The sequence below is a fragment of the Musa acuminata genome, chromosome BXJ3-2, assembly GCF_036884655.1.
Source record: "Musa acuminata AAA Group cultivar baxijiao chromosome BXJ3-2, Cavendish_Baxijiao_AAA, whole genome shotgun sequence".
NCBI classification, from domain to species: domain Eukaryota; kingdom Viridiplantae; phylum Streptophyta; class Magnoliopsida; order Zingiberales; family Musaceae; genus Musa; species Musa acuminata.
The window spans coordinates 6,513,520-6,525,712 of NC_088350.1; the positions used below are offsets into that span (position 1 = coordinate 6,513,520).

The 12,193-nt window shown below is 38.9% G+C and overlaps 1 protein-coding gene across 7 annotated transcripts in view; it reads right to left on the reverse strand.

Annotated features, from left to right (window-relative positions):
- The window catches only part of LOC135585258 (phospholipase D zeta 1-like), an 84,441-nt gene that overhangs the window by 20,223 nt on the left and 52,025 nt on the right, over positions 1-12,193 (reverse strand). For all 7 annotated transcript variants that reach the window (XR_010494600.1, XR_010494601.1, XM_065140420.1 and 4 more), the window contains one exon: positions 4,680-4,790. Coding sequence is in view for 5 of the 7 variants with exons in the window: in XM_065140420.1 (XP_064996492.1) it covers positions 4,680-4,790 (111 nt within the window). In the remaining 2 variants the exon portion in view is untranslated. The remainder of the gene's footprint in view (positions 1-4,679; positions 4,791-12,193) is intronic.

Below are 12,193 nucleotides of genomic sequence, written 5' to 3' on the forward strand. Positions count from 1 at the left end.
GGGACATGGGAGGCTTCGGGGAGGCTGACATTTGCGGACGGACACGCAAGGGTACCGCACGACTTAGGCAAAACCAGCTAAGTCCGTGACAGATGGTATCAGAGCGGGACAAGCACATATAGAAACACTTAGCATGCAAACGTGGGGGACCTAGCGGGGCTGCGTTGAGGACAGTCAGCACACGCGCGACCATTTGGGGGGAAAACGAGCATGGAGATGTAGGGAAAAAGAGTCGCTCGGGGGAGCGGGCATCTGACATTGGCATTCAGCGGAATGGCCAACCCTTCGCGTAAGAGGCACCACGAGAACAGGCAAGCTTGGAAGAATGCGGAGCGCACAAAGGTTGGGATGGCTGAGTTTGAGCTATGGCTCAACGTTGACAACTATACTTGATGGTGCACAAGGCAAGCGAGGCGCTTGGTAAAGGATGAGACCATGCAAGGTGGAATGAGTTGCTCAACGATCAAAAGAGTTATGCAAAGCCCACAGAGGTGAGAGGAATTGCTAGCTCGAAGAATTTGGTACTCATGCATGGGCTTGTATGCGGACGATGGAATGTTCGTGGCCTTCCCAAGGCGACCGAAACTCGACGCCATGGAGCATTGAAACTTTCTCTTCGGCATGTGAAGGATATGTCCGTAGGAGGCTGAAGGGTGCAACGAGTTCAGCATGTTGCTAGGCCTTGAGTGGTGCAGCGGGAGCTATATTGACGTGGAGTCGCAATCTAGCAAGCCAGAACAATGCACAGTTTGTTCAGCGGATTGGAGTAGTCCAAGGGGATGGTGGTCTCCAAAACGAAGAGAGATGTTGCTCCAACGGGACAGTTATCCAGGAGGGATAAGTCCCGACTCTCCAGAGGGAGAATCATGTGGGACGGACATCACATGTTGAGGAGGAGTACCTCAACAAACAACAACTCCACGAAGCTCAATGGTCTGAGCAAGCGACGAGGAGTCATCGCATGATCTCGCTCGAGAGAATGCATTAGTAGATGCATTGCGAGATCAAGTGGGGGGAGCGACCCAAAGCAACTCAAATGAAGGCACACTTAGGGTCGATATGGAAATCGGACTCAAGGGAGGGTTGACCCGTGGAATGGTGGGCACGAGGGCCACCATCGACTCAATGCAAAAACGAGGAGCGGAGCAACTTAGGTGTAACTTGGCGAAGTACCCAAGCCGCATGAAGGGAGCCAGCATAGAAGTTGGAACATGGAGCAGAGGCACAGTGCTTTCCTTAGACAAAGGTCAAGGACATGAACTCTTGCAGAGGCAAGAGTAGGATCATGTTGTTCTATGGGTCCTTCATTCTGACGGAGCGGACTCATCTTGCATGCTGCCAAAGACGAAGGGAGCTTCTGGGAACATGTACCTTATCTCAGAAAAGCATTTGATGGAGGAACTAAGGCAACTCAATTTGCAGAGGCGAAGTTGGGTTCAGAAAGCCTTAGCACGAGGCAAGAGGACGCAGAGGCGGGTACTCTTGAAGAATATGCCATAGTGTTACAAATCAAGTTGCTAAGCAGGAAGCGGTGCGCAGCGGAGATTGTGCTGGTAGGGGGCAGAGGCCCAGGATCCAGATAATGGGGCACTAATTGCAGCGAAGTCGGGGGACTTCGGGAGCTACTAGGCGACGGACTGTCCTAGAGCGGTGCTTCATGTAGGTGTGACCCAAGAGTGGGTGGATGAAGATCGATTGCCAAAGGAGCGAACAAAATCGAAGGTGGAAGAGACCCTGCGATGTATTGGTAGAGGCCACACATGAAGGGTTCACAATTCGAGTTCATCCCACAAGGATCAGAATGCAATAGAGATGTCACTAGGAGGCGGCATGGTGCGGCGGATCGTGGTGGAACAGTTCGTGGCAAAGCGATACACATGACAGTCCCGTAAGGGACTAGATCATACGGAGGTATGATCGGGAGCTACTGGAAGCTCCACTTCGGAGAACAACACGACAGCAAGAAGGGCTATGGATTCAAGGAGTGAAGGCCATGGTACCGTAGAGGCGGGTCTTCCGTGCGTGCATCGAATTATGCATCGAATTATGTCATCAGCATATGGGGGCTGGGTTCCACCAAAGGAAAAAGTTCGAATGCAAGTATCAGTGAGTCCCATGGGAGGGACGTGATCATACAGAGGTATGATCGAAGCAACTGGAGAGTTGGACTGCTCCAGAGCTCATATTCGCTTAAGGGAGCCCGACAAGTCAGAGGACAAAGTCGAGTAAGCGAACGTTGCTACCAAGGAAGCTAAGGAGAACAGAATCGGTGCAAACCCTATAATGCGATGGTAGAGGCCATACATGGGAGTTGCAGTTTGTCTTTCCATCGACTAGAAGAAGCTGCTTGGAGAACACAGAGGTGTTGAAGCAGGGGGTCGAAAGGGGCGAGGAAGCGACGACGAGTCCAGAGGGACTTAGCTACCCAAAATCAAGCATCAGTTAGAATGGAGGTGTACTCGGAGGAGTGCCACAAAGGCATATCTACTGATTGGGAAGAAAAGGGATGTAGATGCGAGGCGACGGAGAATAGTGTCATGGGCATGGCAGCGCCATGGTACCGCAGAGGCGGGACTTCCGTGAAAGTCATTGATCCCTTGCTCTCATGGAGGGAGAGCGCTTGGTCGTGAAAGGGGCCGAGGAGATGGAGCATGCAGAGGCAAACTCCAAGTACTGAGACAAGGCTGAAGGGCAGAGGCCAAGGAACTTTGTAAGACCGGTGTCAACGAGCTTCTCATCATGATAGCCGAAAGTGAAGAACTTCGGGTCAGACAAGAGTGCATGACCAAGGAACGAAGCAGACAGTACGTGGTGCTGTACCTTTGCTACTCAGTGGAGTAGGCGGCATGGTTAATGGAGAAGACAGTACAATCCCAAAGGCGATCAAACCTATGAGAGAATTACTCCAAGTTGGGGCGAAAACTTCCTGCATTCCAGAAGTTCGATGGCATTGAGAAGGTGAATCACAGTAACTTACTCAACGCAAGGAGTGCAAACAATTCAAGTGCTTTAGAAGTGTGAGCAAAGAGCAGGCGAAGGCTAGTAACCAGCTCGATGCATGGAGTACAACCTCGAGGAGGCAAACGAAGTCAAGTAACCTTTGCCTTCTCAAACCTTAAGAGAATAGGCGAAACCGAGTACCATAATTCTCTTATCTATCCAGCAGAGGAGCTCTGCACAAGTTCAAAGACCCTTCGAAGATAATGGAAGACAATAGTTATCAAATCCTCACCAACGGTGATCAGTGCTACTGAAAGTAGATTGTCCGCTTCATTTCCTAACAAAAAGCCAATCGAAAACGGAAGTGATGCGAACCTACTTGGATGTGACAACTGAGTGAAAGAAGAGCCAATGAGCAAATTTTGTGGAGGAAGGACCCAAAACTTCAGAAGTTTGCGAGACGATGCTCGTTAAAGCTCTAACAAGCATCCACCCAATTCAAGCAGTATGAGGCATTTTTGAGACTGGCGTAGTAAGGATGGTCTTTTCCTTCATCTGGAGGATCCGCAGGAACCAACAGGGATCAACACAACTCAACCAACCCCACACTAGAGTCAGAGTCATTGGCGAGTTGAAGCAGCATGGCGGATCAAAGGTTCAACTACTCAAAAACAGCAGTGGAGAGCAGTTGTGAGCCAGGAGGCGCATTGCAGTTGGAGCAGAAGATTGAAGACTCAGCAAAGGCGAGGAGTTGCAGTGTCGACAAAGGCTTCGACGAGGACGTCGAAGGAATAAGTGGGGGAGAATGTCACGGACAAACTTCGAAACAGGATGTTTGATGTAATGCTTATGTATGTCCGTGCCTTTTGGTATGTTCATGCTTTGTACAGCATGTATAGGGACGGCCGAAGGCTTAATAGTCCCATTTTAGTTAGGTTAGTGGCCGCTTTAGGCTTGTAAATAAAGGTTGTGTCATGTGGACACGTGTGAGAGATTTTCGGTCTATAATGGACCATTTTACCCTTTGTTATGCAACTGCTCAGAGCTTGTAAAGTCTGTTTGTAATTTGCATTGTCTATTAAGTGTTTTCGGAGATGTTTGCTTGTAGATCCCGAATGAGACGTTTTCTCTAACCCGTTCTCTCTTTTGTGGGTCCTAAGGGACATGGGAGGCTTCGGGGAGGCTGACCTTTGCGGACGGACACGCAAGGGTGCCGCACGACTTAGGCAAAACCAGCTAAGTCCGTGACAACAAGGCCTTTACGGCTTTAGGTTTCACAGTTTCACCTTGCACACCTTATGATATGCTGTTTCACCCTTTTTCAATACCAGAACTGAATGTGCATAACTCTCGTCATTGAATAGACACTATTAATTAATACTTTTATGTTCAAGTAGCTTCATCACAACTCATTGTACAACAGGAACCTCCTGTGTTTCCACAAAAAGAATGGATCTCTAGCATTAGGTTTTGACTATCCTCACAATTTTCAATTGCATAATTCAAATACAGACCAAATTGGCCAAGCCAGAGCATTTATTACTATCATGGGGATAAGCAGAGGCTTTTCTCATTTATGGGATGGAACTGGGAATGCACAAGGATTCTCTAATAAGGAAGGCAAAGGTTTTGTAAATGAGATAAGAAATTCTGACTATAGGAATTTTTAAAAATCATTATTACAGTTATTTGAACAATACGAACAAAAAAAATCCAATATAAAATGAAAATTTCCCTACCTCAATGTAAATGAAGTGCTCTGCTTTTTCGATAAGAGAAGTATAGGCATTATGAATGCTTTCTTCAGTCTGGCTTGTTCCAGCTGACCACTGTCCAACGCTTCTAAGAACCTATAGCCAATATCTCATCAAATAAATTTAATAAATATTATACTTCAGTTTAGATAAGTTAAAAAATAAAAACATTATAATATAACATCCAAAGAAAAAAATTATGTAAACAATGAAACCTACATGCCATAAATCACAAGAGGACCAAGATGATAACTTAATCAAATCTAGTTATGAGCTTAAGTCTAGAGGAGGAATGTTTTATACAAGACAACAATTTTACATGGTTCTATGGATTCTCATGTCCAGTCACACAAATCTGAATCAGATACACATCCACCTGATAATACAAATAAATACTTGGACATCAACAAGATTTAATTCTAAACGTATATAAAATTAGGGATATGGATTCACGCATGAACAAGTCCACGTTACTTTGACCAATGTAATAAATGGCATGCTGCAGACAACAATTGAGGATCTGAATGGTCACAATATTACGAGAACTGCTAGAAGCCCAAGATGGGAAATCCATCAAAGCTTTTGCATAAAAGAACTAAAAAGTAGAGTCAAGAAAGAAAATCAAATACCATTCATACAGCAATTTACCATCCAGTTATCATGTAAAGCATAATAACATAATCTGCAAGTTTGACATGCAACATCAAAAACACAATACTAGAATCTAACTGTGATTTTAACAAAGAAAATATCAAACGATAAAGTCAATCATCAAATTTTCTAACAGGAAGGGTTCCTTTTCTCCATAGGCGAAGAGAGAGTAGGAAAAGAGGAGAAATAGATGAATGATGCCATGGGTCTTTCCATCATCCGCCTATTCCTCTTTGTTTGACTGAAAAGTCTCCAAAAAATAGAAGAATGAAGCACTCAGAGTAAAAACTCAATGTTAAAAACTTAAAATCTTATTTATGTTGGACATGTTAACATAAATTGAAAACTTTTAACTATTTCATGCAAACTAATAGGAAATTAAATGGCAGCTTGTGGACTAGTGTAGAATTTGTCATTTAAAGTGCTTGTGTAGGCTCATCTTTAGCAGCTATCAGACAGCTATAGCAGCTGCTATGTTCTAAAATCGCCATATACCATGGATACAACCGAGGTTCAAAATCTTGATATCAGATCCATACCAGTCCGCTGGCAGTGTACCAGCACATGGTAACATTGAGACAAGACGACCAGATGTCTTAGCCTAGTTGGCATGTTGATTCATGGACAGACTGGTAAATTCCAAATGTTAGCTTCAACTATAGTGTGGCACTTGCGAATGCAAATTCTGTAGCAGCTACCATCACCACCACAATCACCATTTTTCTAATTAAAATATAACTATTCTAATCTCTAAGGACACTTGATATCTGTGTTTTTAGTAACCAATTTATGTTGTTTATTGCTGACCTTGCTGTCTGTCATAATTATTGGTTTATATTAAAACTTAAAAGTACAGGTTCAGCCTAGAAGTGTCAATATTCAAGATATAGGTGCGCAGATGTGATAAAAGAGCAAAATAATATATAACTAGCCAGGGATTCAACATAAAAGTTGGACCGGTATGTACTAAACATTGTGTACTGACAAGTATCTGCAGGGAACAGGCAATTTCAGATGGCTCTTCCAAAATGCTCCTTGTAGCTTGGTAAAGGTCCTGAACGGGGGCCATTGCTTGGTTTCAGCCTATTAAAATCAGTCTATCAAATGGTGACGTCACCCCTGGTTATTGGATCCATCAAAAGACCTGTTAAGAGTCTCTTTGGACTTTTTTAAATCTCCTTTGCCCTTCTTTCGTCCACCTCTTTCATCTTTCTTCATTCCCTCTCCCAATTTCACCCAATTTTCAGTCAAAATCCTCTCGCATACTCCCTCAATCCAATCTCAAAAGCTCAAGATTTCTGAAACTGGAGGCCATCTCAACAAATTGAATCCTGTTCTCAAAATCTGAATTGGTTTTCTCCAAAACGAAAAGGTAAATCCTGAAACTTAGCTTTCAAATTAATCACTTTGATGTTTATTGCAAGAAGTTAAGGATTAGATTTTTTCTCTTGTAAGACAGTTATTTCATGAACCTGTGTTTTCCTTAATGGATTTGGGGCTGGATCCGCAAAGATCAAGCATGTAACCTTGCGGATCTAAGCTAGATCCAAGAGGATAAAACTTTGGGGATTTAGGTTAGATCTACAGAAATCCAGCCTATGTTTTAAGTATGAAATTGAATTTTAAATTTACTGTATGATGTTCAGAAATCATCTATATATATTTAAATAAATATAGTTTCTAACCCTTATTTGGAAAATGTTTTGATTTATTATTCATTATTTTGTAATAAAAAATCTTCATAAATTCACTGAATTTTGATTCGAATTAGATAGAACCAAGGATTGCAATATCGTACCGTACCGGAGTTTCGAGATTCGCACGATACGGTACTGTATATCGAACGACATATTTCAGTATACCGTTCAGTATATATATATATATATATATATATATATATATATATATATATATATATATATATATATATATATATATATATATATATATATATATATATATATATATATAAAGTAAAAAAAAATCTTTTTCGGCGACGTCGTGTCTCTTCTCCCCACACGAGGTGACGTTACCAAGGCGACATCGCCTATATATATATAAGTAAAAATAAGAATCTGTGACGTTGCCTCTCTTCTCCCCATGCGGGGCAACATCACAAAAAAAGAGGCGACATCGTTTATATATATATATATATATATATATATATATATATATATATACCGTTCAGTAGCGGGCAGTATTATTCGAAATTGAAGACCTTGGACAAAACTATTGAATAGATACCCAAAACTAAGATTTTTTTTTTATCTATCCAGTTTGGACGGGCCAAAGCAATGCAAACCAGTATGACAACATACTGTAAAATGACAAGTTAGTATATACCAGATTCGTACCAGCCCAACCAAGGATCAATACGGATCCAATATGCTTTAAAGACATTGACAATAACCAGTTCAAAGGTAAAATTTTTATTTCTTCTATTCCTTCTCTTGTTGTCATCTTCTCTACTCTTTTAACTCCATGTTCCCCTCTTCTCATCATCAAAAACATCATTTGCTCAAATAGTAGACCAACCACAAAAATGCCAATCGGAGATATACCTTATTGATGATTCAATAAATAATATATTTAATGATACACTTTCAAAGAGGATAAGCATTTTGCTCCTTTATAACTATGGCTAGAGTTTTGAGTCACAAAAAAAAAACTTTATATTCAAAAGCATGGTTCATCGTACTGACCTATACCAGGTGGTATGAGCGATATATACTGGTCCGACGAGGGATCGGTACGCAAACCACCCTATATCAAGTAGTCCAAAACAGGGGGGCCTGTATCACTCGACACTAGGTCTCTACCGATTGGAACGATCGAAATCCAACCGTTATTGACCTATACTAGTCAGTAATGATCGGATTTCGACCAATACCGATCAATGGTTGGGATTTGTTGAATCCAAACGATCCATTTGAATCAAATCTAAGAGTTTTTAAACCCTCATTCTCTCCCCTTACATTCTTTCTAACTCATCTACTCTCTCAGTCACTTTCTCACTCACATATTTCTCTTATTTTTTCATTTACACACTCTTGAACTCCACAAAAGTGCGATTTGCAGATTGGATCAAGCTTAGGAGACTAATTAAGGAGGATTAACACCTAAGTTAGAGGAAGAACTCTATAATTAAAGGAATATTTTTTTTTCTTGATTTTTGATGATTTATGAGATGATTAAGCCTACTCTATGTTTATATGTTGTTTGAGGTCTTTATGATAATAGAATAGTTTCAATTAAGAAGAAATTAAGACCTTTAATGTTGTGATTAGGGTGTTTAATGTGCTTTTTTCAAAATTAGACACTTAATGGGTCAAATATTTGTATTTCATATATATTAAGGTGATTTACATGTTTGTGATAGCATAATAGGTTTAATTAGGTTTTAATTAAATTTTTTAATACTGTGATTAGTGATTTTAATGATGATTTAGTCGAAATTTGACCTATATTAGGTTAATTCAATATTTTTTTAATACCTATTAAGGTGTTTGACATGTTTATAATAGTGAAAGTAGACTAATTAGAAATTAATTAACTATGTTAATGCAGTGATTAGTGTATTTTTTAGTGTATTTAATCAGAATTTGATCCATATTTGGTCAATTAAATGTCTTTAATGCTTGTTAGAATATTTGACATGTTTATAGCGATGAAGAAAAATAATTAGGAAGTAATTAATTATATAATCATTGGGATTAGTGTATTTAATGATGATTTCATCGTAATTTAACCTATATTAGATCAAATTTACGTATTTAATGTCACTTAGTGTGCTTGACATATTTACAGTGGTAAAATACAACTAATTAGGGTTTAATTAAGTTTTTTAATACTATAATTAGTGTATTTAATGATAAATTTATTGTTATTTGACTCTTTACTGGGTCAATTTTATGTATTTAATAATTATTAGAGTGTTTCACATATTTATTATGGTAAAAGAGGGCTTATTAGCGAGTTATTGGTGTTTTTAATATTATAATTGTGTATTTAATTATAAATTCATCGTAATTTGACTTATATTGAGTCAATTCTATGTATTTAATACCGAACAAGTAGTTGACATGTTTATAGTGGCAAAGTAAGGTTCATTACATATAATTACATGTTTTATTTTAGATTAGAGCTAATCGCAACTTGCTTATTTGATTCAATTTTGGTACAAATAAGACACCAAAGGAACAGGCATATGATGATGCTTAAGATCATGACTTGAAAATAAATAGAAGTCATTATCATTGGCAGTACATTTATTGTGACTACATTGGCAAGACTAACGGAATCACCTAAGTGAAGATGCATTTGGGCGGCAGGTATCTCGATGTTGCAAAGTATAAGTTTCCAACAGAAGTCTGTAAATCATTTCAAGATAAGTTATAACAAGCAAGAGAAGATAAAATTAAAAAGAAAAGAATAACTAAGGAAGAATACTACAGGGCTATGCATGAACTGGTTTACGATGAATATGAGGGTCGTGACGCTGATATCGACTCGGATCTCAAAACTGGTATTCGTGCATCATTGGAGCAATAGTATCTGTACGAGGAAGCAATGAGGCATCGACGACTTAACTCACAATGGGAGTATAGTGGTGGTAGTGGGTCTGTGCTATAAGGATTCAAGAGATCGACCAACATGAGGTAGTCAATTGCCCTTCGTCAATTGAGCCAGATTGATAGCATGAAGCAAGATAGAATCTATGATTTTATCAGAGGACTTGGTAGGAGGTCAATACCATATATTAATGATATTGATCCGCAAGCCTATCCTCTACAAATAACAAAGCAAACATAGATTAATGATACATATACAAAAGAAAAGAAGCAGAATATTGTGAAGGCAATAGCTAAATGGTTCAACTCCTATAGGATTCCAACAAACATAACCCAAGGTCCATATTATCAAAGTACGATCTCCTCTATTCAAAAAGCTGACATAAGGATCCAACCTCCAACACTAAAGGAGATCCATGGTGTGTATTTAGATGACAAGGTGGCATAATTAAAGGATTGGATCAAATCCTTCTAGTCGCAATGGGAAGAATATGGGTTGACACTAATATGTAATAGTTGAATAGGGCATACAAAAATTAGTATCATCAATTTTCTTATGTATTGCAACTAATAGGTGATTTTTCATAAATTAGTTAATGTTTATGACAAGATTCAAGATGCAAACCATATTGAAAACCTAATGAATACCGTGATAGAGGAGATCGGACCATAGTACATTGTCCAGATAATCATTGACAATAGAGCTAGTTTTATTTACAATTGATGAAGAAAAAAAAACATTATTTTGGACTCCATGTGCAACTCATAGCAAGGATCTAATATTGAAGGATATTAACGAGCTACTATCAGTTAGTAAGTGTAAAGCTCAGGAACAATTAATCACAAAATTTATATATAATCATCATTGGGTCTACTCTTTGATGCAAAAGTATACAAATGGTAAGACACTCCGATCCGGAATCACTCGATTTGCTATAAATTTCATTGTCTGAAAGTCAATATAGTAAAATAGGTAGGGTCTCAATGTAATGGTCACTTCACAGGAATGGTTCGATTCTAAGTATTCGAGATTGAGTGATCGAAAAAAGGTGGAAAAGACTAATTCTTTCTACTAAATTTTAAGATACCATGAATGAAATTATAACAAGAGTAGAATCACTTTACGTTATCCTTCATAAGGTCGATATAGACAAACATTCTTAAATGTCTTATCTTAGACATATACTGATTACAGCAAGAGAGAAAGTCAAGAAAGCATTCACAAATGATTTTAAGGCCCAGCAATACTTATAGATCATCGATCCCAAGACCGAAGTTTATATAGACCAAGACATCCATAATGTAGGTAAATTCATATTCAATGTAATTTAGTTCATAATTTTTCAATATTTAAAAAATTTTACTAACAAAATTATTTGTCTTCTAACATATTATCTAAATCTGGCTATTTATTTTCAGTATAGTTTTGAAACATAATTAGATTTATTGTTTATACTAAGAAATGTTATATATCGACTCTTGTCAAACATTACCGATACTATTATGGAGGGTTGATTATTTAAGGAAATAATCGATTCATTCTCCGACGATATAACTATATCATGTCGTTACAATATGGATCATTGTAAAGGAAAGTTACACACATGTTGATTACAAACTATTTTTTATATTAATTATTTTTTAGCTAATAAAGTCCTATTTATATATTTCTACAATCGAGTGATGGCTATAATTTAGAGGGGATGCACCATATTTAAGGAAGGTTGTTGTTCGTGTACTTTTGCAGACGACGACATCGAGTGGTTGCGAACGTAACTGGTCAAGCGTTCGCATTGATTCATACGAATGTCTGCAACAAACTATTGTATAAAAATTTGAAGAAACTGGTATATGTTGTCTACTACAACATGCGACTAAGGTTACGATGTGCTGAATTGTAAAAAGAGCTAGAGGAACCAAAGATTAATCCCATCGAAGATTTATAGCTGACGTTATAGTGGGTCGAAGCAATGGAGAACCAAGAGGATCTTCTACTTGATAAGGCGGGAGATCCTACACGTCCTTAATATTTTATTATCGAGGCAATAGAAGAAGAGGAAGCACATCCCCGACAGGAGAAAGATCGCCCTCGGTCAGAACGTGGTGGAAGAAGCCAAACAACATTGAGTCAAACTACTCGAGGAACTAGAGACACCCAATCATATAGTCATCCGCCGAACATGCAAAGGCAAAGGCAAAGGTAAAGATAGTAGCATCAGCCGTACCATTGGAAAGAATCGAGTCCAGCAACAAGACACCTTCTCAATCATATTAGCA